The sequence below is a fragment of the Penicillium riverlandense genome, assembly GCF_028828495.1.
Source record: "Penicillium riverlandense strain IBT 135883 chromosome Unknown utg000003l_segment0_segment0, whole genome shotgun sequence".
NCBI classification, from domain to species: Eukaryota; Fungi; Ascomycota; class Eurotiomycetes; order Eurotiales; family Aspergillaceae; genus Penicillium; species Penicillium riverlandense.
In genome coordinates this window covers 6199022-6226693 of record NW_026643196.1, presented here as the reverse complement: position 1 = coordinate 6226693, position 27672 = coordinate 6199022, and the positions used below count along the sequence as shown (strand labels likewise).

The 27672-nt window shown below is 52.6% G+C and overlaps 13 protein-coding genes across 13 annotated transcripts; 7 read left to right on the top strand and 6 right to left on the bottom strand.

The window, feature by feature from the left end:
- Positions 1-467: 467 nt before the first annotated feature.
- On the top strand, positions 468-1355 carry N7474_006165 (spherulation-specific family 4 protein; the record flags this gene model as incomplete). The annotated part of the gene is made up of 2 exons (XM_057197580.1): positions 468-660; positions 739-1355. 2 exons carry the CDS (start codon positions 468-470, stop codon positions 1353-1355), a joined length of 810 nt encoding a protein of 269 aa, XP_057054976.1.
- Positions 1356-1674: 319 nt separating this feature from the next.
- Positions 1675-3260, bottom strand: N7474_006164 (thiamine pyrophosphate-dependent dehydrogenase E1 component subunit alpha; the record flags this gene model as incomplete). The annotated part of the gene is made up of 5 exons (XM_057197579.1): positions 1675-2445; positions 2500-2709; positions 2772-2833; positions 2886-3073; positions 3139-3260. The coding sequence occupies 5 exons, from the start codon at positions 3258-3260 to the stop codon at positions 1675-1677; spliced, it is 1353 nt and encodes a 450-aa protein (XP_057054975.1).
- Positions 3261-3670: 410 nt separating this feature from the next.
- N7474_006163 (tyrosine-protein phosphatase) lies at positions 3671-4619 on the top strand (the record flags this gene model as incomplete). Its single annotated transcript, XM_057197578.1, has 2 exons — positions 3671-4169; positions 4282-4619. The coding sequence occupies 2 exons, from the start codon at positions 3671-3673 to the stop codon at positions 4617-4619; spliced, it is 837 nt and encodes a 278-aa protein (XP_057054974.1).
- Positions 4620-5384: 765 nt separating this feature from the next.
- N7474_006162 (uncharacterized protein) lies at positions 5385-8392 on the top strand (the record flags this gene model as incomplete). The annotated part of the gene is made up of 5 exons (XM_057197577.1): positions 5385-5565; positions 5618-5624; positions 5681-5761; positions 5811-6037; positions 6093-8392. The coding sequence occupies 5 exons, from the start codon at positions 5385-5387 to the stop codon at positions 8390-8392; spliced, it is 2796 nt and encodes a 931-aa protein (XP_057054973.1).
- Positions 8393-11310: 2918 nt separating this feature from the next.
- Positions 11311-12878, top strand: N7474_006161 (trehalose-6-phosphate synthase; the record flags this gene model as incomplete). The annotated part of the gene is made up of 4 exons (XM_057197576.1): positions 11311-11602; positions 11650-12019; positions 12073-12446; positions 12496-12878. The coding sequence occupies 4 exons, from the start codon at positions 11311-11313 to the stop codon at positions 12876-12878; spliced, it is 1419 nt and encodes a 472-aa protein (XP_057054972.1).
- Positions 12879-13451: 573 nt separating this feature from the next.
- N7474_006160 (uncharacterized protein) lies at positions 13452-16367 on the top strand (the record flags this gene model as incomplete). The annotated part of the gene is made up of 4 exons (XM_057197575.1): positions 13452-13506; positions 13569-13646; positions 13701-15104; positions 15157-16367. 4 exons carry the CDS (start codon positions 13452-13454, stop codon positions 16365-16367), a joined length of 2748 nt encoding a protein of 915 aa, XP_057054971.1.
- Positions 16368-17446: 1079 nt separating this feature from the next.
- Positions 17447-18100, top strand: N7474_006159 (alpha/beta hydrolase family protein; the record flags this gene model as incomplete). Its single annotated transcript, XM_057197574.1, has 1 exon — positions 17447-18100. One exon carries the CDS (start codon positions 17447-17449, stop codon positions 18098-18100), a length of 654 nt encoding a protein of 217 aa, XP_057054970.1.
- Positions 18101-18196: 96 nt separating this feature from the next.
- On the bottom strand, positions 18197-19005 carry N7474_006158 (ubiquitin carboxyl-terminal hydrolase; the record flags this gene model as incomplete). The annotated part of the gene is made up of 2 exons (XM_057197573.1): positions 18197-18897; positions 18957-19005. 2 exons carry the CDS (start codon positions 19003-19005, stop codon positions 18197-18199), a joined length of 750 nt encoding a protein of 249 aa, XP_057054969.1.
- Positions 19006-19138: 133 nt separating this feature from the next.
- Positions 19139-20917, bottom strand: N7474_006157 (uncharacterized protein; the record flags this gene model as incomplete). The annotated part of the gene is made up of 4 exons (XM_057197572.1): positions 19139-19998; positions 20151-20238; positions 20425-20651; positions 20716-20917. 4 exons carry the CDS (start codon positions 20915-20917, stop codon positions 19139-19141), a joined length of 1377 nt encoding a protein of 458 aa, XP_057054968.1.
- Positions 20918-21469: 552 nt separating this feature from the next.
- N7474_006156 (uncharacterized protein) lies at positions 21470-23242 on the bottom strand (the record flags this gene model as incomplete). The annotated part of the gene is made up of 3 exons (XM_057197571.1): positions 21470-22602; positions 22674-23096; positions 23158-23242. The coding sequence occupies 3 exons, from the start codon at positions 23240-23242 to the stop codon at positions 21470-21472; spliced, it is 1641 nt and encodes a 546-aa protein (XP_057054967.1).
- A 766-nt stretch (positions 23243-24008) lies between these two features.
- N7474_006155 (Amidohydrolase 2) lies at positions 24009-25001 on the top strand (the record flags this gene model as incomplete). Its single annotated transcript, XM_057197570.1, has 1 exon — positions 24009-25001. One exon carries the CDS (start codon positions 24009-24011, stop codon positions 24999-25001), a length of 993 nt encoding a protein of 330 aa, XP_057054966.1.
- A 449-nt stretch (positions 25002-25450) lies between these two features.
- Positions 25451-25883, bottom strand: N7474_006154 (uncharacterized protein; the record flags this gene model as incomplete). The annotated part of the gene is made up of 3 exons (XM_057197569.1): positions 25451-25507; positions 25571-25635; positions 25703-25883. The coding sequence occupies 3 exons, from the start codon at positions 25881-25883 to the stop codon at positions 25451-25453; spliced, it is 303 nt and encodes a 100-aa protein (XP_057054965.1).
- A 399-nt stretch (positions 25884-26282) lies between these two features.
- N7474_006153 (sulfotransferase family protein) lies at positions 26283-27498 on the bottom strand (the record flags this gene model as incomplete). The annotated part of the gene is made up of 3 exons (XM_057197568.1): positions 26283-26587; positions 26682-27387; positions 27478-27498. 3 exons carry the CDS (start codon positions 27496-27498, stop codon positions 26283-26285), a joined length of 1032 nt encoding a protein of 343 aa, XP_057054964.1.
- Positions 27499-27672: the final 174 nt, after the last annotated feature.

Here is a 27672-nt window from a genome sequence, read left to right as displayed (position 1 = left end):
CCCCTGACCCTATATCGGAAACACGAGCCCAGAACAAACCGCGGGTTTAGGCTCATCCCGTGAATCCTTCGGTAGATGATACTACGCTATTATTGCATCTACGTGGGTTTGACTTTCTTGGCCGCATCCTGCGCCCCTTCTCTACGAACAGAGGAGTCGGTTTCGAAACAAATCATCCTCATCGGCTCGCCCCCATTCCCGCTAGGTTCCAGGTGAAACGAACTCGATTCGCGGTCGTGTTAGATTTTTGATGATCATTGGATTGACACCGTAAAGGCCCTACCGGTCTGCTTTTGACACTTAGATGGATTCTCCTCGTGGTGTTCAGTATAAAGTGTTACGACGGCCTTAGAGTCCGCGTGCACAGTCCAATCATCGTCGTATCTGGGCTTATTCTTTTCGCTGCGTCATTCTTTACCCTTTACATTCCTTTACATTCTCCATCCACGAGGAGGACTGTAATCGCCATGCGTCCTCTGTCCTTCATTATCGGCTCAGCTCTTACCTGGGCCTGCACAGTGTCATCGACAGCAATCCTGCTGCCGCTGTATATCTGGCCTAGCGGAGATGTGTGGAATCCGGTCTATGATGCCATTGCATCTCACCCTAACATTCCTTTCTACGTGATCATCAACCCAAGTAGTGGACCCGGCGACTCAGGTAGGTCTCTCGTGATCTCTATCTCGGCTTCCTCTCCGATCTAGCTCCGAAGATATTCTTGTCTGCTAACCAGTATAGAATATCCGGCATCTGACTATATCACTGGTGTCTCCAAGTTGAACAGCTTCGACAACGTCCGCGTCCTCGGCTACATTCCTACCGGATACACCGCACGTAACATGTCAGAGGTGCGCAACTACATCTTCAAGTACGGCAAGTGGTCCTCCTATACGGCGAGCAACATCTCTATCTCAGGGATTTTCTTCGACGAGGCTCCCAACGAAAACGACCCGACCAAGATCGCATACATGCGAACGGCTGCCAACTACGTCAAGTCTTCCAAATTCGTGACATCAGGCAACGCTCCTAAGACGGTCGTCTTCAATCCGGGCACTATCGCTGCGCAAGGATATCTGGATTCCGCTACTTTTGTTGTCCAGTTCGAGGACACATATGCGAACTGGGAATCTCAGAATGCCTTGAAGTCTTTGCCTTGGAGTCAGAGGAATCAGACCGCGGCTATTCTGAACGAGACGCCTCTCACTGCATCCTTCACCGATACTGCTCTCTCGGTGCATAAAATGGGACTGGGTGCTATGTACATGGCTAGCGGCTGCTGTTACAACAATGTCAATACTGTGGAGAAGGTTGCAGACGCTATGGCAGAGGCCTATGCAGATGGTGCTGTTCGATAGCTATTGAAACTATGTACTGAAACGATCAGCAGATAATAGCCTCCGATGTATCCTGTATACCTGTGAAACAATGCTTACAGCCACTTCCCTTCCCCTCTTGTGTTTTGCTGCACGCTGTAAATATTTAAAGTACACACTAACAGTAGTGGTATGTTTTGTGGATATCCTGTGGCGCTCTCCGGTCCCTTCATCATTGTTTTTCGTATCCAAGTCCAAGGATGTTATCCTCGCAGCAGCATTTACATATATTTTGTGACGAGTTCAGAACGAGGTAAATGTATGGTTTATCATTTATCATATTATGCCACCTTTAGATCCTCTAGTCCAGGCCCTTCGCTCCATCTTTATAGGGTCTCAGATCGTACTCATCGGGATAAGTCTCCAAGATGCGCTTGAGCTCCTTCATCTGTTCTTGAGCCTCCTCCGTAATGTTCTCATAGACATCCTCAAAGGCCTCCCGAAGCGGGGGTTTTTTCACGCGCTCAGCATCACCGAATTCCTTCAGCACTGCCTTGCGCAGGGCGTCGCGTGTCTCTTTCTCCTGATCCTCACTCCACAGTCCCTGCTTTTCGAGCCATTTGCGCAATCTGATAATTGGATTATCGCGGCGTTTCCAGTCTTCAACTTCGACGCGAGCACGGTATGCAAAGCTGTCGTCACTGGTGCTGTGGTGCGAGACCCGATAGCTCATCGCTTCAATCAAAACAGGCCGCCCGCCGTCACTCAGAGCTAGTCTCCGTGCCTCCTTCATGGCTTCGTTCACTGCAAATACATCGTTGCCGTCCACCCTAATTGTGTCAATTCCATATCCAACGCCACGGCTGGCGATGCCATCCCCGCGATACTGCTCCAGGGTCGGTGTGGAAATCGCATAGCCGTTGTTCCGGCACAGGAACACTACTGGGCAGGACCGTGTGGCGGCGATATTCAGCGCTGCATGGAAGTCACCCTCGCTGGCCGCGCCCTCTCCAAAGTAGCAAGTCACTATCCGCGGGGGCCGACTTGGGTTCTGCAAATCTTGGAGTTTGAGGGCATAGGCGGCACCAGCAGCCTGGGGGATTTGAGTGGCGAGTGGTGAGGAAATTGTGTGCTATATGGGTCAAATCAGCGAAGTTTTGGGTAGATTCCCGGTCGAAATGCTGACCGTTCGGGGGTAGTTCTGTCCATAGTGCACTGGCATGTTCCGGCCCTTGCCTGTATCATTGTGATTCGCGAAAAGCTGGCTCATGAAATCCTTGAGGGTAAATCCGCGTTGTTGAAAGACACCTGCCTCGCGATATTGGGCAAACACGACATCGTCCGGGGTCAATGCCGCGGCGGAGCCGATAGTAATGCCCTCTTCTCCGGCCGAAACCTAGCCCGCGTCCCTCATCAGCAAACCCCGCGACAGATCATACATCTTTCCGGGGATCATACCATGTAAAAACTCAATCGACCCTGCCGTTGTGCCTCGAACATGACCACATCCATGATGCTCACTACGCCTCTGGTCAGCGCCTGACTCTCCAGATACCCCAGTAAGCCACCCACCGGTCAGCATATTCTTATACCACGTCAGAACCTCTTCATCCGTAACGTCGGGAGGCCCCCGTGTTCCGTCCACTAGCTCGCCGTTGGAGTCCATCACGCGGTAGGTGGGAATGGCAGGCAAGTCGGAAGCCTTGAGGAAGGACATTTGGGTGGTGAACTTGCTATTCACAGCACCGGGGAATTGGACACTGGCAAAAATGTCCCCAAATTAGTTACTCTCTTCACTGCGATGGGCATCACGGCCTGCGCTCACCTGTCCGAACCCGGCCGTTGCGAGATGGAGCTGCTCCATCGCGGGGTACGAAATGCACCGGTCGGCGCAGCAATGGCTCGGCACGCCAGGGGACTGCGTCGGGCGAGGAGCTGTGACAGCATGGTGCGAGGTGTGTTTCCCATCACTTTTGTGGGCAAGAGCGAAGTTATGAATGTTGCGGTGTTGAGCGGCCTCGGTTGTCCACGGTTGGCCGCGGAGGTCCCTTGTATCCGAGAACCATTCCTGAATCATCCCTTAATAATAATCTCTGTCTCTACCATCCCGGATTCAGCCCGGACCGAACAGATCTTGTGGCGGCTGTCCCAACTTGCACCTTTTCAATACTTCATAGTCATCAGGCATGACTCTGAGCTACTCTCGATCGGTTCCACTTTTCACTCAGGGCAATGACATGGTGGTGGAGCGTCACTCGTTCCCTGCTTGGGGCCAGATGGGCCGATGACATAGCCCTCGGGTACCTGGAGTGTCTATCGGCGATTTCAATCGGTTTTGTTTGGAAACTCCAACGATCATGATGGACACGGAGAACCTCTACCAAGTGCTGAGCACTGATATCTGCACCCCGATACCTGAAACAACAGTGTCCAAGATCATTTCCCGGCCGCCCTTCGTCACCGTGCCCGGAGTCTCCAATATCCGAGATCTCAGCCATGGCAACCGAGTACGCCCGGCTTTCGTCTACCGGTCCGGGAACTTATCTGATATCACAGACGAGGGGAAATCAGTTCTAGTCGGTCGGATCGGGGTCAGCACGATCTTCGATCTGCGGAATCAATCGGAGAGAGAAAGGGCCCCGAGTCCCGAAATCGAGGGCATCGAAACAATATGGATGCCGTACGGTGTTCGCCCTGCATCATTGAGCCTGCGGGAATTTGCTGGAAAGGATCATAGCGCGATTGGCTTCGTGAAGATGTACATGGGGATTTTGGACTCTGCCGCTCCGGCCTTCAGGCAGGTTTTCCAACACGTTCAGAACCGTCCCAATGACCGGTTTATCTTTCATTGCTCAGGTAAGTCCATGAGCCCCATGCATCAGTATTAGTATTCTCAAATGCTTCCTTTGATGGTTCCATACACACTCCCTCCCACCGGTGTTAATCCACAAATGTTTTCTTCCTATAGCCGGCAAAGACCGCACAGGGGTATTAGCGAGCCTCATTCTTCTTCTCGTCGGGTGTTCCCACAACCAAATTATCATCGACTATATCCTCACCCGCGTCGGACTGGAAAGTGTTCGAGAGAATTTCCAGCAAGTGCTTGATCTCCACCTGGGAACCGACCAAATGCGGCCCGAAGTGGCTGGGTTGTTGGAATTGAGTGGCGTTCGGCCCAGCGCCATGGCGGCCTTTCTCAAAACCTTTGAGGAGACTTACGCCGGTGGCGTCGAGGGATATTTGACCGAGAAACTTGGCTTCTCGCGTGTTGATGTGCAAACGATGCGGCGAAACTTGGCGGATTAGGGATTCCTGTAATAGTACCATCACTCTAGAAATAGACTATACGATTGAGCTTCTGTACATATGTGGTTGTCTGGGCAAATAGTAGAGGATATCCACTTAGAGTGACACGAATGATGCATTGACCTTCATGCTAAACTATGCTTGGTTGAAGCTAGGGATCCATTCCCAAGGTTTCAACTACATACACACGAAAGTACCTGGGTTTCTTTTTTCTTTCCCGAGCAACGCCCTGGTCACGACTTCTTTCTACACAATTGAAACGAAAACTTTGTCCTGAATTGAGAATCTGGTCTTCTGTTTTCCAAGGCCTCCCGCTGCTCCCCACACCTGGGCCTCTTGGACTCCACAATCAGGCGCAGATCGTCGCTTTCTCCCGCCAGTCACTCCAGAATCGGGGATTGTTCACGTTAGAGCCGGGGAATCTTTGCACCAGTCGCATCTGAGCGCTGCTACCGTTGCTTCCCCCCGCTCGTGTGGACCCCACTGGCGCCGCTAGGATATTGTTTGTTTGATTATGCTCATGCGGCCGGTACGGGGAACAGCCGAGCTAGAACGCGACCCGTCTCCTCACGCACTGACCAGACGGAGGGGGAGCTAATGCTTAACATTCCCTGTATCAATGCCGATGTTCCTCCGACAGTACTAATAGCGCGACAGGGGCTGGCGATCGGAGAATAGGATAAATCGGACACTCGCCCCCGACGAGATTATGTTCTTTTCGCATGAGCTCTACACGTTATAGCATTTTTCTCTGTCGGTGCCAACATGCATCTCTGGAAGAAGCTCTCGCTGGCCACACTGTCGTCAGGTATTCCGACCCTGGCACAGCAGGTCCATAACCTCGGTGGTGACGGCTGGACGGTCAGCAGTAAGGCGCTTAACATCAGTGTCCCTGGCCATTTGCCTTCTCAGGTGCACTTGGATCTATTGGCGGCCGGAAAGATCGGTGAGACTTCCAATGACTTCTCCTTCCCGAACTCTACTAACGACATCGGAAGATGAACCGTCAGTAGATTTTCTAACCTTCAAATGTGGTTTGTATAAGCTAATACTAGCTAAAGATACTGGGGCCTCGGTGATTTTAACGACCGCTGGATTGTTACCAATAATTGGACCTATACAAGCAAGCCAATCCGTGGATTGTACGTGATCCAATTCTTGTTTACTTGGTTGATTCACTAACCATCCTAGATCGCCCAAAGCGAAATCTTCTTGGCTTATTTTCGACGGACTCGACACCTTCACCACAATTGAATTCTGTGGACAGTACATTGGTACAACTGATAATCAATTCCGCCAGTATACTTTCGACATTTCGCAAGCATTGAGCGGTTGCCAGGGTGAACCCGTGGTGTCAATCGATTTTGGAAGCGCGCCCAAGATTGCGGGTGCTATCGCTGCTGACCCATCTTCGGAGAGTATGATTCCTTTTTTCCTTCGAGATGCCCACTTCTTCTAACAGTATCTTTCCAGAGTGGCCTTATGGTCCTCAGCAGGTCTACGAGTATACGAACCGCTGGTACATTCGGAAAGAACAGTCAGACTTTGGATGGGACTGGGGCCCTGCCTTTGCACCCGCTGGTCCATGGAGAGATGCATACTTGGTCCAGTTTGACCACGAAGAAAGTGTCTATATTCTCAACACGGATTTGGACATTCACCGGCAGGGGCAGATCAATCATATTACTCCAGACCAAAGCGCACCTTGGGTTGTGAATGCCAGTCTCGACTTTATTGGAACCCTTCCCAGCCGCCCGTCCATGACCATTGACATCAAGGACGTCGAGTCAGGAGAGTCTCTGAAACAAGGGACCTTGGAAAATATCTCCGTGTCTGGGAAGGCCATCAGTGGCAGCATCGTCCTTGACGCCAATGCGCCTAAACTGTGGTGGCCTAACGGCCTGGGCAAGCAGAATTTGTACTATGCTACTGTTACCGTTCACGATGGTCAGGAGGAATTGGCTAGTGTGACGAAGCGTACTGGTTTCCGCACGATTTTCCTCAACCGCAACAACATCACAGAGGCACAACTTGCTCAGGGAATCGCCCCTGGAGCAAACTGGCATTTTGAAGTCAACGGACAAGAGTTCTACGCCAAGGGGTCAAACCTGATTCCACCCGACGCTTTCTGGCCCCGTGTCACCGAGGCCAGGATGCAGCGGCTGTTTGGCGCCGTTGTGGCTGGACGCCAAAATATGCTCCGGGTCTGGGCCTCCGGTGCCTACCTCCCTGACTTCATGTACGATCTTGCGGATGAGAATGGTGTTTTGCTGTGGAGTGAATTTCAATTCAGCGATGCCATGTATCCTGTTGATCAGCCCTTCCTGGAGAACGTTGCCGCAGAAGTTGAGTACAATGTGAGACGTGTCAACCACCACCCTTCTTTGGCCTTATGGGCGGGTGGGAATGAGATCGAGAGCCTGGAGCTGCCTCTCACCCAGGAAGCTGACCCAGACCATTATTCCTACTACGTTGGTCAGTATGAGGAACTGTTCATCAGTCTCATTCTGCCCATCGTTTATGACAACTCGCGATCCATCTCATACATGCCCAGCAGCACAAACAATGGCTTTCTTTGGGTCAACATGTCCGCTCCGGTTCCCATGGCCGAACGCTATAACAACATCACGGCAGGATCCTACTACGGAGATACGGACCACTACAATTATGACAGCAGCGTGGCCTTTGACTTCGATAGCTATCCTGTGGGCCGCTTCGCGAATGAATTCGGCTTCCATAGTATGCCCAGCTTGCAAACCTGGCAACAAGCCGTGCCTCCCGACATGTTGCACTTTAACAGCAGCACTGTTATGCTCCGAAACCACCACTATCCGTCCGGCGACTTGAGCACGCACAACTTCAAAAATTCCTCCATGGGAATGGGAGAGATGACTATGGCCGTCGAACGGTACTACCCTATCCCAAACAAGGAGGACAGTGTTGCCAACTTTAGTGCCTGGTGCCATGCGACTCAGTTGTTCCAGGCTGATATGTACAAATCTGAGATCCAATTCTATCGCCGCGGCAGCGGAATGCCAAATCGCCAGCTTGGGTCACTTTACTGGCAGCTCGAAGATATTTGGCAGGCTCCCACATGGGCGGGCATTGAGTATGACGGACGCTGGAAGGTTCTTCATTATATGGCGCGTGATATCTATCAGCCAGTCATTGTCTCTCCTTTCTGGAATTATTCGACTGGCGCGCTTTCAGTTTATGTGACTTCCGATCTCTGGGAGACAGCGACTGGGTCTGTCAGCCTCAAATGGCTGGATCTGTCCGGCAAGCCTCTTGCAGGCAATGCAGGCATACCGGAGACCAAGCACTTTACCGTCGGTGGTCTCAATACCACCCAGATTGTCGCAACAAACATTGCGGACCTCTCTATTCCAGACAAGAAGAATTCAGTCTTGGTGATGTCTGTCACTGCTCAAGGCCACCTTCCAAATGCCGAGAATAATTCACCCAGCACTTTCACCCACCAGAATTTCTTCACACCCACCTGGCCCAAGGACCTTGCTCTTGAGGACCCGAAAATTGAACTCTCTCACGATGCCCGAACTGGCACTTTTACTGTGGAGGCCAAGAACGCCGTTTCCCTTTATACCTGGCTTGACTACCCGGCCGGTGTGGTCGGGTACTTTGAGGATAACTCATTTACCTTGGTTCCAGGCGAGAAACGTACGCTCAAGTTCACTGTTCAGACCGATGGAACGGATGGGAAGTGGATGCAGGGTGTTACAGTGACCAGCTTGTGGGATCAGACCACCAGTTGAGTTCAGCCAGCCGTCTTGAGGATTTGGGTATGTGGTGGCTGCCGTGTATGTAGATACTCCATGAGTCTGCATCAGCCATCTCTTCAGCCTGCAAAAACATTACCTCGTCCATAATCACAATGAATATGATTCATTACTCTATCGGGTTCTATGTTTTTCATTCAGACACTTAGCTTGCATTTTGTGGTTGATAAGAGATACAACCTCACTAGGATCGTGACTCGTAACCATCACCTGTCATTAGCAATGTTAATGTAGAAGCAAACAAATTTTCTCAGGACTATTGAAAGCTTATTATAATATTTGGTTGTAATTCTTGGAATGATAGGTCTTGGGCCGTCTCGAATATATAGCAGGAAACCTTATATAATCGCCCCCTAAAGTCGGACCCCCAACGCTGCGCGGTTGTGGGTCCTCCCCAGTCTAATGAAATTTCAGTCTAATGATAATTTTTACCCTACCTACCAAATTTTGATGCTATTTACAAATACCCCCCACGTCTATCAATAGTATAAAGTGGCTGGCCGTCATCTCCATTGACCCATTCAAGCTCTGCCTCTCTTCTCTGATTTTCCTGATCCCTAATTTCGCCCTGGCGGCAGATTTCAGCGCGCTTCTGTTTAGCCTCACGTTCCCACTTCCGTCTTTGTTTCTCGGCCTCCTGGATATCCCGCGACTGTATGAGGGTATTCGAGTCCCTAACACTAAGAACACCCCCTTTACCTACCTGGCGCTTAGATTTGGGGGCATTGGCCGCCTCCTGGTTGGTAAGGAGGCGTGACATGTCGGCGGAGGTCTGGGCAGCAAATTCCGCTTGGGTAATGCTCCCTTCATATATTGCCTCCAAATAGCGCTGGATTTTCGCTAAATCAGGGGTAGCACTAGCTGAGAAGCTCTTCCTGACTTTGGAAATATTTTTTCGTAATTTTGTGACCGTTGTTGGTGGAGAATTTATAGTAGAACTTGACGCTGGTGGTGGTTGAGTCTGTGGTTGGGATGCATTTTCGACTTCCCCTTCGATTTCCCCTTCGATTTCCCCTCGGACGAACTTATTAAGTTCGTATTCTTTCCCTCTATCATAGACTACTAGATCTAGTCTAGTATCTCCACGAAGTTCTTCACAAATAACCTCTGGATTAAATGGCCAAATCCCGCAGTCTTTGAATGAGTGCCGGATAGCAGATCCTGTGAAGGTCTGCATCCGGATTTTATGGATAGAGCGTAGAAAATCTGGCTTCTCTGCAACTGAACCACCCCATTTCTTCGTCTGATTATTATGTTTTCGATAATAGTGCTTGTATGCGAGGGGTGCGAATCGAGTGGTTGAAGCCGGTGTGTAAGCTTTGATGGGAAACAGAGTGCAATAATTCTGTTTTGTTGGCAAAAATTGATGAAATCGTGCGCTTTATGGGATTTGTGGCCGTCAAAAATTAGAAGCCTATAGTCCGTACGATGTAGAAGTCGGGGTTTGGTATGCTGGTCAAAATATTGTAACCATTGATACGCGCGCACCTATTAATTAATTAATTAATTAATCAATTAATCAATTAATAGAGTAGTATGCGCTTACCTCATTATTCCATCCTGTCTCTGACGTACCAATAATATAATTATCTGGTAAATCTGGCTGGTTGCGGAACCAACTCTCAAGATGAACTGTGCCCGCAAATATGATCATTGGAGGCATTAACCATCCGTCTGCTGCAATGCATTCGACTGCGGTCACTAATTCTGCAATTCCACCTGTTGATATAGGTCTAATACTATCCCTCTGCTGACTAGCGACGCGCTGGGATTTTCCCTGGCCAAGTTGGAAGCCGGTTTCGTCAAAATTGTAGATATTCTTTGGCCCAATTTGGTACTGTTGTAGCACCACATCTAGGCGATGGAAAAAATCCTCAATAAGGGGTAATCGCTCTGCATCCATTCGCTCTGCCTCCATGATTTTTTGGTTACTAGGAACGTAGTCGTTGGGGTGGCGTTTTAGAAATCTGTAGGCCCAATTATTGCCAACGCGTCGCGTAGAGCCACTTCGCTCTAGAATTTGATTTGCTGTAGACTCAACCTCTCCTGGAGTTGGTGGAAGATTTGCATGATATAGTAGATCCACCCAGTTAATCAATGCCTGCTCTTGGGATTTATCTAGGCATTTGTTAGGGCCCTGGCGCGCTGAACGAGATGTGTGCCCATGAACGCGTCGTACAAGTCGTTGGTAATCAACGCCAAATTCCCGTGCGACCGCTCCGATTTTAGGCTTCCCGCGATCATGGTAGGCGTGTAAGGCCTCCTGGATGCGATTCTCGGCTTCGTCTGATTTTTTGGGCATTGTGGTGGTGGGTAATAGTAGGAAGAAGTTGGTGGGTGGAAGAAAAATTATCATTAGACTGAAATTTCATTAGACTGGGGAGGACCCACAACCGCGCAGCGTTGGGGGTCCGACTTTAGGGGGCGATTATCCCTAACTTGCTAACCCCAAGTGTTCCTCTGAGAAATCATATTTAAGCCATCACTGATTGATCGGAGGGCGACACAGGAGAAGCCTATCCAAACGGTGAACACCTCATGCACCACGACATCAAGTTAGTACCAGACTCAGGCGTATTTTTTAGCTGCAATTGACTCTGGAGGCCATTTCCGCATACATGTCTGTTTACAAGTGAATTATATCAGGGAACCAGATGTCATTGGCTGGAATAGTATTCCATAGTGGCTACCCCATAGACGCTGAGGGTATTTGTTGCGATATGCCCTACTGATTGCTGTTCATACTGACGTATGATTTGCCATTTCTACCTAGCCAGGCAATAAAGGGTCCAAGTCTCCATAGTGTTATTCTTACGCGAGTTGTCATTAATTATCAGTATCAGCGAGAATATACGAACAGAGATACCTTAAATTGTCCCAGCACGCCATACAACATGAGCTCTATGAATGAATCTAAGCGCAAGCTTGTCATTGTTTCGAATAGGCTTCCCCTCTCGATTAAGCGCGTGGATGGATCATTTCAGTCCTCCCTCTCGAGTGGAGGTTTGGTCACCTCTTTGTCCGGGCTGACAAAGTCGACAGAGTTCCGGTGGTTTGGGTGGCCTGGAATTGAGGTAAAAGACGCAAAGGATAGGGAGCTGGTATCACAGAGCTTGGAAGAGCAGAATGCTATTCCGATATTCCTTGATAGCGATCTGGCACATGAGCACTACAATGGATTCTCAAGTCAGTCTGTATCCGCCTTGTGATTGAGAATCTGCTGATATCTGTAGATCGGATCCTATGGCCAATCTTGCATTACCAGTCAGGCGTAACGTTCGATGATGGTCCATGGCAGGCGTACAAACGAGTCAACGAGCTCTTCGCCAACGCCATCGCGGATGCGACTGAAAGTGGGAACCTGATATGGGTGCATGACTATCATCTCATGTTGCTCCCGGAGCTGCTACGCAACCGACTGCTGCAACAAGGCAAATCCTGTGCCATTGGGTTTTCATTGCATACTCCATTCCCCGCGGGCGATTTCTGGAGAAATCTCCCGGTACGCAGGCATCTAATCGACGGGATGCTGTCAAGTGACTTGATTGGGTTTCATACAGAGGAATACAAGCAGAACTTCAGCGACACGTGTGCTAGTCTTCTGTAAGTCCCATCAGCTCTTCTGAGACTATTTGCCCTAACACGGTCCAAAATAGTGGAGCGCATACCGAGATCCCCAATCAGATTCAGTATAAGAACAGATTGATCTGTATCGACAGGTTCATCGTCGGAATCGACCCGCAAAAGTTCGCAGATGCATTGCAAAAGCCCGAAGTACAAGAACGGATCAATACGCTCGAAGAGCGATACAAGGGGGTCAAGGTTATTGTCGGGGTGGACCGGCTCGATCACATCAAGGGCTTGACACAGAAACTGAAAGGCTTTGATGCTTTCCTCGATGATCACCCCGAACTCCAAAATAAAGTTGTGTTGATTCAGGTTGCCGTGCCTAGCCGGGAGGATGTCAAGGAGTACCAAGAGCTCGAGACCGAATTGAGTACGCTAGCGGGAAAAATCAACGGAAAGCACGGTGAGTGTGGCAACTACAACCTGGTATACGCTTCTAACGGACGAATCAGCTACCCCCGAGGGCACGCCGCTGCTCTACATGCACCGGTCGGTCCCCTTTACCGAGCTCACAGCCCTATACACCGTGGCAGATGTATGTCTGCTCACTTCTACTCGAGACGGCATGAACCTAGTATCATTCGAGTATGTGGCCTGCCAGGAGAAGCGACATGGTGTTCTGGTGCTGTCCGAATTTGCGGGCGCTGCCTCGTTTATGAGAGACGGTAGCATCCCCTTCCACCCCGCCAACACGACCGAACTGTCCGAGGCCATCTTCCGTGCTCTGAATCTGGACCCGAGCGAGCGGAAGAATAAATACAAATATTTGCGCGACTTTGTCAATTTCAATACGAGGTCAGTGGTGCTTGTCAATGTGCAGAGCCTTGTTCACTGATAGGCGTGTACCTATAGTGCTCGATGGGGACAGACCTTCACGGATAAGCTGTCCCAGCGTTGTCATGGCCCTGGTGATCCGTGTTAATTGACCCAGTATATTACGTATTCTATCCAATTGTGCCCTCTGCGATCCAACCCATCTATTTTTGCCGTGCTGTTGGGGGATCATCCATATGGGCGTGTAGTTCCTGGGCTCTCTTCAAGGCTTCATTATTGGTGGATCTAGGGTGAACCAGCTACCACTTCGTCTCCACCATGAACATCGTCACAACTCCACGGGATCGGTCATGACATGCTGCATCGGTCCCGAAATCTAGTTGATGACCCTTGCGAATCCATCATTAGGTCATCCCGGGCTTCCGAATCCCACGCGTCACCGAGTTTTGGTCCTCCTGTCGAATGCGGCCATGATGCAATGGCTCAACTCTGGATCACGACGTCACGGACTGACAGCTTTCCGGACTTCCATCCCATCCACCTCCCCTAAAGAACGAGGCAATGCGGCTTATGAGCTCTGTCGCTCTTCATCATCACCACCACCATCTGCAGCAGCTGCAGCATTTCCCTGACTATGGCGACTGCTCAACTCCCCGCGAGCTCCCGGTCTTCCCGGCTTGCGGATGACGGTAAGCCAAAACCTTCCCCAGCATTCCTCCTGGCTCGGACCCTGACTGACTGGCCCTGCCAGCTGCGACCGCTGCGCTCTACGTGACACACCCCGAACGCAAGGCGCCGATCCGTAACTCGACCGCAACCGAGGAATTCAGTGAGTAACAATGCCCCGAAAACCCTCGATACCAACTGACGCGAGCTTCCCCAGATCCCCGTGTCACGGGCAGCTCGCCTAATCTTAGCCGCGCCTCCGCCAGCGCCGCCCTCCTTGCGCACGCGAGGTCCAAGCCCGTTGAAATATGGCGACCTGGACGACTGCCGGCCGCGGAGAAGGCCGCCTTATGCGTGAAGGACTACACTCCCCCGGAGATACCGATGCCAAAACCCAGCACCGAGTACAGCGCCGAGGGGCTTGAAGCTGCCGTGCTGGCTGTCCGCGACCAGAAGAGCGTGGCCAGTCTGCCACCGACAGCCACGGGCCCCGAGCAAGATATTTCGGTCAGGGCCGCGGTCGGCGGCCACCCGCAAGAAAAAGCGCGTCTGGCGGCGACGGGGGCTTACGCAAGGGCGCGAGCTGACTCTGGACTGGGTGAGTCTGAAGCGTCGCATGCGCGATCCGCTGCGGAGCGAGCGCGTGTCGAGGACGAAGACCAGCTGGCTCACACCGACCGCGCCAATGAAGCTAGTCGTATCCAGCATGCTCATACGAATGCTCGACTTTACACTTCGTCACCTCCTGTCGCGACGGAGGTAAAGGAGCGCAATCACAGGAACTCGCTTCGCGCTGCTGCGATCGTCATGGCTAAGGATATGCACGATGTCCCCGATACTGTTAACACGGGAGTAACGGATACTGCTCTCTCCGCAGCGCAGAAAGGGCAGTACCAGGCGCGTTCGAGGAAGGCCGTTAGTGGTGAGGCAGATAGAACGACCACCCTACGCCAAGCAATCGCGTTGCAAGACGCTGCCCAAAAGCGTGCTGCCGAGAAGCTCGCTCAGATGAAGGACCCGAACGCCGAGTACCTCGAGTACTATGGGACCACGCCGCAGCCACAACAGTCCCGCTGGGCGACCCGCCGCAAAAGAACCTCGAGCGATGCGGATTCTGCAGAGGTGGACGTGGAGCGGTCGAGACACATCCGCAGCCAGATGTTCAGTCTGCAGAAGAAGATGAACCGGGTCGATAACCAGAGAGAAAAAGATCGCGAGCTGCTCATGAAGGCGGCGCAGCGTAATGTTGATGCCACCATGCAGGACCTCGAGATGAAAGTCTATGCCGATACGGGGCGTCCTACGCCTTCTGTGCTGAAGGAATGGGATAAGGTTGCTCAGGGACGTGCGCGGAAAGAAATCGAGACCGCTGAAGCTACTGGTGGTGTTCAAGGGGAGCAAGTCAATATCGGTACCCACCAGTACATGGATATGGCAGATGTTGAAGCTGTTGCGCGCTCTCGCCTTCAACCTGCGCTTGATGAGATCACGGACCAGGCGGAGACGCAGAGGGCTCATGATGTGGAGGCCCGCCTGGATGAAGAGGAGCAGAAGAGACATGCGGCTGTGGAGCGTCAGCGGGAGGCTGATCTGAGGGCTGAAGAGAAGCGTCAGAAGAAAGGTACGTTTAAGTTACTGGTCAGGATTTAAGGAACACACACTAATTCAAATAGGTGCTGCAAAAGAGGTGACGAAACCTGAAGCCAAAGGCAAGAAGCTCTTTCCTGCCGGACTCTTTAGAATGAGGACCAAGCGAGGTCGCATTGGGAAACCTATCGCACAAGAGGCCCCGACACAGGAGGGTGTAGCGGCGGTTCAGGAAGTGCCTGCTGCACAAGAGGCTGGTCCCGAACAAGAGGCTTCCACTGCGGAGGGTGGTCTCTCCAGAGAGGCCCATGGCCAGATAGCTGCTGACGAGCCGGAAGGCGCTGCATCTGCGATTGCTGCCGCGGCTCAGCCAAAGACTCCTGCCGCTGAGGGCGAAGGTGGTTTCTCCGGAGAAGCCTATGGTCAGAAGGCTGCTGATGAGCCGGAAGGCGCTGCATCTGCGATTGCTGCCGCGGCTCAGACAAAGACTCCTGCTGCTGATGGCGAAGGTGGTTTCTCAAGAGAATCACAAGGCCGGACAGGTGCTGACGAGCCGGAGGGCGCAGCAACAATGCAGGTCGCCGCGATGGCTCCGATTGCGAAACCCACCACGCTGCCCACCAGTGAAGATATGCAGCGTGACACAAGCCTTCCCGAGATTGAGGACTATGATAATACAGCCATCACTGCGTCGGGCGCTGCTGATATGCGCAATAGCCATCCTATAACAAGCCCGCGAGCAGACCGCAAACTGACCACCTGGTTTCGCGATCGACTTATTCGTCGGTCTAGTGATGGCCCAGTCGCTGTGTACCCTCACCAGCCGGGCCCTGAGTTCGCGACGGACAGTGAGTCCGGGTTCACGGGAGGTGCTGCTCTGACAAGAAAAGACGAGCCCCGTGGTGCAGCACTGAGCTCACACCCTGTTACCGGGGCGGATCTGGAGCCACATGACACTCGACACTCTGGAAATAACGTCGGCAATGTCGAGGGGAGAGCCATGTCTCCGACTGAGGAAGAGACCGTTGAGCCTCCTCCGGCCCAGCAGAATGGTGGTGGCAAGAGGAACCGCCTGCGTCGGAGTTTCATGAAGTCCGTGTCGCGCACTACTCAAGAATCCAAGACGGATGGTGTCACAAAGGATAGCGGCGAGGGATCTCAGACGCTCTCTGACTCTAAGAGCCGGGATGTTCAGGGTCTTCGGAACAGCGCCGTTGAACAGGGCTTGCCTGTTCCGCCAGCCCTCGGTGAAGCTCCCAGCACCGGCCGCGAATCAAGATTTTCTGAGGATCTGTGATTCATTTGTTCTTTTGTGTCTATTATGTTGACTGATATGTTTTCGTGTACTATCTTCTTTGGCCGGGTCTCTGGGAAAGGGTTTAATTTGGCGTTGGGGGACAGCCTTGATGGGGAGGATGGCCTGGTGCGTTTCCGGTTCCTGGAGTTTGTTTTGTGGATCTTATTGGAAATGAACACGAATGTAATGTTTTCTCTACGAAGCCCCAGGCGACGCTACCAAGGTATTCGGCGTCTTCAACACCTCTACAGAAGACACTCATGTGACCGCCGACAGATTTCTTCCAGGAGATTACTCTTCATTCGACTAATGACTACTAGATTTGATAGTGATTGATGTCTGTGTAAATGATTTATATTAGCTTCGGGAATATGGTAACCCTTGTCAGGCCTCAACATGGCACGGTCTCCGACGTTGTAATGTATGGCCGCGTACTTGAGGTACTCCTCGGCGTTCTGCCGGGCGGCCTGGTCCCTGTTCGGGGAGGCGTTCATCATCAGTTGCCAAGGCATCCTCCTTCCATCGATGACACCTTGGATACACTCGTATTCTCTCTGATGCTGAGAAGGTTGATCGGACAGCGCATTCCGCGCCGCCCAATCGCCACAGCTAAGACACGCCCTCCGTCAACACCTTGCCACTACTCCATCTGCACTCGTTCGAGAACAAGGCCTACAAGCTCGTATAAATATATCAAGCTCCAAAACTCACATCAAAACTCACGCCCATTATGGACCACGTCCATCCCACCAATCTTAACTCCGCCGATCATCTTTCTCGGTCTTCTTCTGGGTCTGTGGACCTGGAAATGCTTCTGGATTATCGTCTTGCAAAACAAACTCCTCTATCTATCCTGGCTTCCACCCTTTTCCCGCTCTGACCAAATATCCGAATACGAATCCAAATGTAGGCCCGTTCAATGGGAAGAGAAACGCATTCGCAGTCTGGATGGCACGAAGTTGGCTGTCTGTCAAGGACGGATCCCGGTTGCCCATCAGGTCAGGAAGAGGGTTCTCATTTGTTATTTCCAAGGAAACGGAGGGTCGACGCCTCTTCGATTACCGCTTCTTTCTCAGGTCATGAGGACTATCTCCACAGAAGCCAAGGATCAGGACACGGAATATATCATCGTTGCTCTCTCCTACCGCGGCTACTGGACCTCTTCAGGTCGTGCAACACAATCCGGTATTGAACGCGATTCCCAGGCATTCCTGGACTGGGTATCAGACGCTTACACGACGCCCGACACGGACCTCCGAGTTATCCTCTGGGGACATAGTCTCGGATCCGCCGTTGCGAGCACCGCCCTTTCGACATATCTGTCACGGCAATCCAGCACAACAAGGCTGGTTCCGATCTCCGGGTTGATCATGGAAGCGCCCACCTCTAATATCAAGGATATGCTCATTAGCTTGTATCCTCAGAGATGGCTCCCATATCGCTATCTATGGCCCTTTTCCTGGAATACATGGTGCAACAGGACTGCCCTCGAACGACTAGCCGACTGTCGAGACCAATGCGAGGGTTCAACTATCCCCCCCATCTTGATCCTGTCTGCTGAACATGACGAAGTAATCCCCCCGCATGTGGCAGGTCAGTTGGAGAGGAGAGGTCATGAGTTGGGTTTGGATATTGCGAGGATCGATGTCCCGAGGGCGATGCATATTGAGGCACCGATGAAACCGGAGGGAAGGGAGGCATTGGTGAGATTTATTTTCAAGAATACGCTGTAAATAATAATATCAGACACCATCTCTCTCTCCGAGATTGGCGTGAACCATAACGCCGTTCATCGAACCCGTACTGGAGTCCCATCATCCAGCGTAGAATCAATCGAAAACAGGCCCCAGACTGACCAAACTGAACCGCAAATCCGGATTCCCACCCTCGGCCTCGGTCTTCAAGAACCTCCTCGCCCCCAGATCCAGCGCCGCGTCACTCAGCGCATCTTCCCCTTCCTTCAGCACCCCTCTCGCCAACGGCCCCTTTCGACGCCCGTCGAGCTCCCAAAGCGTCCCGTCATCGCCCTTCACAAACGCCACAAAATGCAAGTCGACACTATCCTCCGCCTGCGGCGCAGCTGTATCACCTAGCTTAGCCGCATCGGCATGCGCGCTCTCTAGTGCTTTGCTATCATATAGCAGATCCGCGCGCTGCACGGGGGCTAGGGTCTCCGCGGCGCGGAGGAGGTCGTCTAGATCCGACCCCGGAATTACCTGGCGGCGGGGTTCCCCGTTCGATACGGCGTGGAGCAGCCCGATGAGCCCGCATGCGTTGCGGATGGTCTGCTTGAACCACATGACGGGCTCGGTGGGACCGGAGCCGCTGTATTCGGGGAGGGTGCTGTCTTCTGCTGTGCGGGAAGCTTCGTAGGTTGCTGAGACGGGGAAGACCAGGAGAAGGGCGTGTGCGGGACGGGGGACGAAGGCGAGAAGGTCGGGCTCGTCGATTGAGAAGACGTCGGTGAAGCCGAGGGTGGGTGGCAGGCCAAGCTGGTGCACCAGGTGGCTCATAACCTCGGGGTTGTTCTCTGTCGGACCGTTGGGTGAGTACGAGGGTCTGTGGGTATGGATCGAGATGCTGCCTTACCTAGAGGCACAAAGGCCTTTTGCGTGGCTGGCACGTCAGGGTCGGTCATGTTGCTGAGAGAGATGGGGAAGGAAGAAGGTGGGTGTTTAGCAGGAGTTACGTAGTAGTAGTGGGGAAAGAGAAGCCCATCGTTATCGCTCGCTAGTTGACTATCGATCTAGATCTATGAACCATCCAACCAACTACCCATTATTCTTCAACGGCGCAAAAACCTCCGTCCATAGCTCACTGGCTTCCCCCAGATAATACGTCAGGCTCACCTCCGCCATACTGGCCTCATCATCGCCTGCCATCGTCTCCAGTTGCGAAATCAGATTCTCCAGGCCAAACGCCTTGCCGGTCGCTTGGGTCGCCCCGGCCTCCAACATGACATTCACAACATGGATATGGAAATGGTAGTAGGTTGGTTGATCTGTCACGTCAGTTAATAAATAAGGCCCGCGAGACGGGATTTCCAACAGACACTCACAGTGCACGTAGAGCTTCAGCTGATCCGCCTCCAGTCCGGGATACATCTTCACCGTCGCCTCCAACACCCGCTGCCGCAGATACCGGAGCCAGGGCACATGGCTCTTTTTCAAATCCCGCAAGCTCCAGATATCACGCCGGTGCACCAACGCCAGCAGGTGCAGGGAGCCCAGCGTCTTGCGATCCCAGTTCAGGTCCGGCAGCATGAGAAACGCGTCCTCGGGACCATGGCCTGTATCGCGCATGATGACATCCTCCTGTTCAGTCCGGCCTTCCAGGATATTGAATACCCAGTTCAGTCGGCCTTCCTCTCGCTTCGCGCGCATGTAGGGGTGGACGTGGTCGCGGTAGATGGCTGGGGTCTCGGTAACCATGCGCAGCTGCTGGTCGGAGTATTTCTTGATGTGGGAATTGGTGCATGGCCAGATGAGGTTGATTTTGAGGTCGGGCTGAGGTTCGAAGGAAGAGGAGGAGGAGGAGGAGGAGGAGGAGGAGGCCAGGTACCACCGGTAGATGTCGTTGTCGCCTAGGTTCTTGACTTGGCCAATGGCTGCGTGGAAGGCTTGTAGGACCTCTAGTGATTCCGTTGCAAAGGCTGCACGCTCAGCGATAAGAATCCCTTGTTGGCTGTCGATGGTTCCGAGGAGGGCAATTCGTCGTCCATTCTGGTCTGGGGTGGACCTGTTAGGGAATAGTGGTTCGCAGGACGAAGGGTATTACTCGTACCTTGTTTGAGTAATTTGTCCACCTGGAACTGGGGGATCAGCGCCTCGGGGGCCACTTTTGTGAGGTCGGATGGAGGCATTTCGAGGATCTGGCGGCAGAGACGAGGAAAGAATGTGAGAGTGAGAGATCAGTTGGGGCGGGCGGTGAGATGTATAAGCTTGATCGCGTTAACTATAGGTTCATGATTGTTACTGTTTTGTTGTCGAAGAATGCATCTATCCAGTCCAACCATGAGTGATGAGAACCGCGAACAGCAAAAGACACGAACACCTACCGTTTCGGCCAACTGCAGCCACTCCTGCACGCCCTTCACATACGCATCGTCCGCCGCCGGCGCCATCTCATGGCCCCAGACCATCAAGTTCGCGAAAGTCCCCCTCGTCTCCAGGATTTTGACCGGCTGCTCTGGTTCCGCGTTGGGGTCCTCCGCCTCGGCGTCGTGGTGATCGGGTCGTTGCGTCGCCGACGCCATCACTCGGTCGGTCGGTGTTGCAATCACCCCTGTTTCACCACAAAGACTAAGTCAGCTTCTTTCTCCCACTGAGAGAATTGCATTCGTCCATACCGCGATATCCATCAGGCAGCGGCACGCGTCGACCGCGGAGTCTGCGCCCGCGGAAATGGGCTGTTTGGGTGCCGTCCTCCTCGGGCCGGGGAGTCCAGAAGCGCTCGGTGGACTCGATCGGGCCGTCGTGATGAATGCGGCAGGGGAGGACGTGGGGGGTGTAGCGCGTGGGAGAGTCCTTGGCTGAGTGGAAGGCGTACATCATGAATAACTCCCGTGGTGGTCGGTGAGTGAGCAGGAGAAGAATGATAGTTGGGTTAACCGCGAGGGAGCGAGTCATCAAAGGCGGTCGAGGCGCGTCCGGAACACGCGTCGGACGGATTCAGAATATCAGCTCCGAGTAGCCCGAGGTCCTGAGATAATACTTTTTTTTTTTTTTTTTTTTTTTGTTTACAATTTTCACACTGGGAAACGGAGCCGATCATACCACCCCCTGTTCGAGGAGATGTTTGGGGGTCATGTCAAGCTCATCATTCTGCTAACTACTACATATTCCTCGAGGGTGAGGAGGAAAGGAAAAAGAAACAAACCCAAGAGCTGATATGAAGCATAGTATGGCATTCGAATTTTGTCGCCGTTGTGGCTTAGAGTGTATTATATGCAATAGTTTCATCAAATAATGGAGACATCGCGGGATCGTACAAAGCCAAGGGGGTATCTGGATGAATATACAACAGAGCATTATGAGCTGCCATTATTGCAGTGGCATTATAGGCAGGCCAAAAATGGTATATGTGAAGTCGAGAAGGGCTTTTTACAGCGCGGTATTGCCGGGCTTCGGGGTCTTTTCATCACCGGGCGTAACGGTCTCAGTCACAGACGAGACAAATCGTCCACTCCACTCATGCGGCTTTGCACACCAGCGAAGATACCACGGCCCATCGAAGAGGTCCCCCATGCGTTCGATGGGGACACCCTTGGTCTCGGGCATCCAGATGCCGAGAATGATCAGGCCCAGGGCGCAAATAATGGCCCAGAAGAGATAAGCGCCCCAGACATCGAGGGAAACAAACATGTTCCCGGTGACACGAACAACGGCAAACTGGAAGAACCAATGCAGGGCCATGCTGACGGCGTAGCTCACGTTGCGGATGCGGGTTGGGAAGATCTCCGTGCCGTACAGGTAGGGAATAGTGCAGAGGCCAATCGACCATCCGACGGCATAGACAAAGACGGAGGCGATGGCGGCATCGGAGGCGGAGGTGTTCCTGGCTGAGCCAGGTCGCAAGCCCATGTATGCGCCCATGTAAATGTGGGCTGCGAGCTGCAGGGCCAGCCCTGCGAGCGCGCACCGTCGGCGGCCCAGGAAGTCGATCAGACCCCAGGTGAACGCCATGGTGAAGACGAGTTTGACGATTCCGTACGCGCCGGACGAGATCAGGGACTCGGCATTGCCCGTGATGCCGGCGTATCTATCCATACCAAGAATGTTAGCTTCGTGAACGATCCTGGCCATGCGAATCTCTGACTTGAAGATGTTGGTCACATAGTAGGTGATCCCGTTTCCGCCAGTCCATTGCGCAATCGTCTGCATTGTCATGAGCAGCCAGAACCGCTGGCGGTAGTTGGGATTCGTTTGCGTTTCCTTGAACGCGGACCAGTGCGTGACAGAAGCGAGGTCGGTCACTCGTTCTTGCATCTGCGCGTCAATCATCTCAAACTCCTTCTCCAAGGCCGGGTCGTCAACGGCCAAGCCGCGCAAGCGCGCCAGAACCTCCCGCCCTTCCTTGTGACGCTGTTTCGAGACAAGGTACCGGGGGGTCTCGGGGCAGAGGAAGGACAAGCCGAACGCGATCCCGACCGGGATGAGAGGGATCGCCTGGACTAAACGGTATTGGGCGCGAGTGGCGGCCATGTGGACACTGGCGCCGTAATTGATGAAGAACCCTGCAAGAGAAGGAGAAGGCATTGGTCAGAAAGAGAGTCGATCATCGAGCGGAACGGGTAGCAGCACGAACCCATGGCCAGCACGGCCAGTAGAATCACCATGTACACGCTAACGACCAGGCCCCTGGTCCTTGCAGGTGCGATCTCGGATAGGTACATAGGTGCTGTGACCGTCAGCATGCCGGTACCCAAGCCACTCCAGATCCGGGCAAAGAGCAGCAAGCCATAGATGCCCGACGAAAACACCTGGATGAACATCCCCGACGCCCACAGCACGCATGCCAGTTGCCACGCCACGAGCCGCCCCAGACGATCGTTCAGATCCAGCGCGAACAGTGCCCCGAAGGCCGCGCCCAGCACATTGAAGGAGATGATGTTAGCCGAGCGGTTGGCCAGTCCGGTCGGATCGTTCGTCCAGTGGGATTTGATCAGATTGAAGTCGGCCTTGAAGGAAGGAAGATTGACGCTGGCGCTGTAGCCACCCTCATCATAACCTGGGCCCCAGGGAACTTGTTAGATAATTAGAAAAAGGGATGTATGAATCCCGTTATGTACCTTTGGGAATGCTGCCACATGCGACGACGAACACTACTAGGGCATAGTAGGGGTTCGTTGCCCAGCGTGAGCCGGACCATTTCATGGTGGCACGAGGAAGCAGGCAAAATGTGGAGAGGAACCCCAACAGGGCCCAGAACGAACTAATCCGGGGAAGCTGGACGGACAAGTCGGGTGGTGGAGATGATAGGCATGCAATAATCACGTCATGGCGGGTGGTGGGTTGTCGTGAAGCAAGAGAGAGAGAGAGAGGGCGGGAGGGAACCTTCGGCATCCCGTCGGAAAAAGAGTAAATTCGGGCAACTTCCGAACCAAACCGAACCGGCTGAACAACACCTGGCACACTACCACAAGTCAAATAATGGATGTCAGTATGTACTGCTCTTCCAGCTGGAGCCACAGGAATATGTAGTAGCACACGCTGGAAATTATTACTGTTGTTGTTCATCGTGCTACATGGTGCCACTTTCGACACCCACTTGGCCGAGCTGATGCCTTCGCCAAGGGGGGGCTGCCGGACGACTTCCGTTCTGCAACCCGCCCTGGCCTGAAGCGCCGAGGGTGGGTCTATGGAGAGGGGCGATCTGAGCGGACCTGAGCCAGCATCAAACATGCTAGGCGGCAGATTTTTCTTAAAATGGGGGTTGTCCTGTCCTGGTTTGTCCCCCAATCAAGGCAGTCGTGACGGACAGCAGCCGATGAACGTGGCATGCTATCGGTCAGGAAGGTTTTGAGGGTCTCCAACCATCACAATGTTTGGTCTCCGGTCAGTAGATACTCAGGCGCTCCCCTTGTAGACGATACAAGCCAACCTTCCCCCATGTCTGTGCGCCATATCCTTGGGGTTCGCCATGCTCACATCGGTCCAGACGAAACCTACCTTGTTGACCGGCCATCCTTGCATATCGCTCGTCGCACCTTCGCTCAACCAACATGAGCAACGGCGGCCCACTCATCCTTCGACTGCACCTCTAAGACAACGGATCCCACCGCACTCATGGGATAGCCATATGCATGTCGTGGAGCCACAGCGGTTTCCAGTCTCGCCAGCCGCTGTGTATCAGCCCTCAGCGTACACGCTGACGGACGCCCTGGCATTTGAATCCGCTCTGGGGATCCAGAATATGGTCTTGGTGCAGCCGTCAATTTACGGAACCGACAATTCCTGTCTTATGGATGCACTCATGAAAATCGGCCCTGAGGGCGGCCGCGGCATCGTGGTGGTTGATCCAACTATTGTTCCGGCAGAGACACTGGACGAGTGGCATACTCTGGGCGTGCGCGGACTCCGGGTCAATCTCCAGTCCATTGGGAGAGTGATGGACAAGGTGGAGTTGGAGAGGACGTTAACCCAGCATGCTGATATTGCTCGGCCACGGAACTGGATTGTCGAGGTGTACCTTCCACTGAACATGATTCCGTTTCTCGAACAGATTGTGCCTTGCCTCGGTATCCGCATCTGCATCGATCACTTTGGCAGCCCCGAGCTGTCTTCTGTATTGCGGTACCAAGATAGCACACCCTTTGACCCATACACCCTACCTGGTTTCGCATCTTTGATTTCTCTGCTGCGTGCAGGCCACACATATATCAAAGTGTCCGCGCCGTATCGTCTCAGCAAAGACCGACGCCTACACGATCTCCTGGTAATGGCACGAGAGTTCTTGCATGTGGCCCCTGGCCGTGTCATCTATGCAACAGACTGGCCGCATACACGCTTTACTGGGGTTGACATCGGCCCCTTTACGGAATGCTGCCTGCAGTTATGCGCCGGCAAGCCAGGGTTGGCAGAGATGCTTTTTCGCAGGAATACAGAAGAGATGCTTGGTATGGTCACTGTGTGACTGCGGTTTGGTGGTCGATGATTTTGCACTATACGTTTGTCTCGGCGTTTGAGCGTTGTTATGGAGCGCGATTTTGCATCGGAAGCGCATCTGTGCCCGATACGATCTATCATCATTGGCCTTGGTGGATATGTCTAGCATGGATGCTGCTGTCATTAATATTAGGAATACAAACAAGTTTCCTTGATCTGTCGATTTAGAAGGTGACCGCCTCCAATCCTCTCCGACACTCTCCGGCCGATCTCTACTCTTCTCGCCCTAGATGGCACTGGTATAGGATACGGTTATATCCCGCGATGTCTGCCGATGGCACGTTATGAACGAATAAGTACGCTGGCCCTCAAGCCATTTTTCAGTTCCTTAGAATTTCGACAAGTCAAGTCACCAACCACGGCATCCGAGGACTACCCATTTGCTTCCATCCCCCAGTAACCCATGTATTCGCCTATTCAAACATCCGCCGCATCCTGGAACACAACGTGCGAAGTGCAAATGTACTCCGGGCCCTATCCCGATCCCATGGTTAGCATGTATTAACGGTATATACACTGATGGAATGGCCAACTCACAATTGTATAGCAGCATGCAGGCCGAGACTGATCCTCACACAGCTGAGGCTGCTTCAATTCATCACCTATGCCGATATTCCACTATTAGCATCCGCGACACGACACTAGGTAGACCGCCGAGTTGGAACATACAGTCGGTAGCCTGGTTGGCCTTGGGATTGTGCTCCGCTGGCTTGAAGCCTCGGCAGCAGTAGGGCTGCTGGAGCATCCCCGTGTGGTCTGCAGCGAATTCGCAGTGCATGTTGATCTTCTTCGACTCCGCGCCTAGGGCGAGAGTTGAGACGAAGGCGACGAGGATGGTTGATACTCGCATGTTGGTTGGTATTTTAATGATCGGATAAGGTAGTAAGTACGATTTGGTAGGCACGGAGGATCTCGATGTAATTTCTTGAAGAATAATCTTTAGGTCCTGCAGTCTATTTGGACACTCGTGGGACAGGGCCGATTATGTTCGTTCCTGCATACGCCCTCATTCGTCCCCTTGCATGTTTTGCATTCTTGCGCGCGTGTTGTTAGATTCCTGCGGTGGGGGTGAACTAGCTCCTGTCGTCATCCCATTACATGCTTGTTCTCCTGGCTGCCATCAAGGGATACTACATAATAGGCGGAGAGCTCAGCCTCTATACACAATACATAGTATCATAAATAAGTAGTGCAGTGAATTGATAACGATCCAGGAAATTAATGTTCTGAGGCACTAATGGTTCTTACGTTAGGGTTGGAAAATCAATTCAAGAGCGTAGGTTGTCGTACCGTTTCGAGACGTACCGTAGAGTGACCGACTCATGGGTAATTTCTTTCCTGCCACAGTCAGCCCCTTCGCTTTGAGAATACACATGATGGCCTCGCGGTTTCGACCATAGCAGGCCTCAGACTTACAATCAGAGAAAGAAGGAGCAAAGAAATGGATGATGAGAGGGACCGCTAGTGCCACAAGGAAAGAAAGACAGAGGAGGGCGTTCTCCCTAGCTTTTCGGAACCGCTCTTTGTCCACAATCATCAATTTGGGGCCAAATTCTGACGCAAGGTTGCTTATTGGAAATGCCGTGCTCGGCGTGGGTAGGTTGAGAAACCTGGATAAGGGTGCCCTGTTTCCTGCAAGTTAATGTACCGCGCAAAGCACTGCTGGAAAGGGGGAGGTCTGACCAGCCATCGTCGACAGACCAATCGAGGTACTCCCGTCCATTGGCTTTCAAAATCAGTTCTAAGCTTTCATAATGATCCGAAAATGCTTTCTCAGCATTCTTCTCGAAATCGCCTTTGAAAAGAAACGTTTGATGTCCGAGGCTGGTCAGCCAGACCCCCCAAAACAATTCCGCATTAAACCAGCTAGCAATCCAGTACTGCGAGCTTTGCATCATTGGCAACACCGATGCGCGGAAACTTTTTTTCCAAGCCTGTATATCACGGCGCCGGTTTAGAACAATTTTGGCGTCGGGGTATGCTTGCAAAAGCTCGGTCGCAAACCAAACCGTGGGAACATCAGTAGAGGCCTCCATGTCACCTAGAAGGCGATCGAAATAGCGTTCTCGAAGAACCACTGGACTTGGCATGCGGTTTTGCAACTTCAGTAGTAAGAGTTCGCAATAGAGCATGCTATGATTCGGGTGACGAAGCCACCACTCGAAGCCATGTGCCACTCCGTCGAACCCAAGAATTTCAAGAGCGCTTTTAAGCGACTCTGTCCCAGTTCGTGGGAGGCCAAGACAGATCACTCGTAACGGCCTCGATCGCTTCTCTGGTGGTTCAGGCACTCGGTATATATACTTGAGGATAGATAGCATCTTGGAATAGTCCATCGTCTCTTGTTGCATGCGCTTTTAGGTCCTGAGCATAGAGCAAAAGAACGTTGCCCAACAGCGGTTATCTAGTCACCTCTCAAGAGATGAACAAATTCTAAAACTGACCGTTAAGGCGTTCGATCGCATTTTGAGCTGATATGGGGTGGACGGTGCGTGCGATCAGGCGTCCCATGTGGCGTCCAATGCTGCTCATTTTGTGCGGGTGAATTGGTAGACGTCATCAAAGACCCACCGATCCGTACCTTCACCTCCTTTTTTTCTTGTGCCCTATTGTCTCCTACATTCTGTACGTGAGGGTCC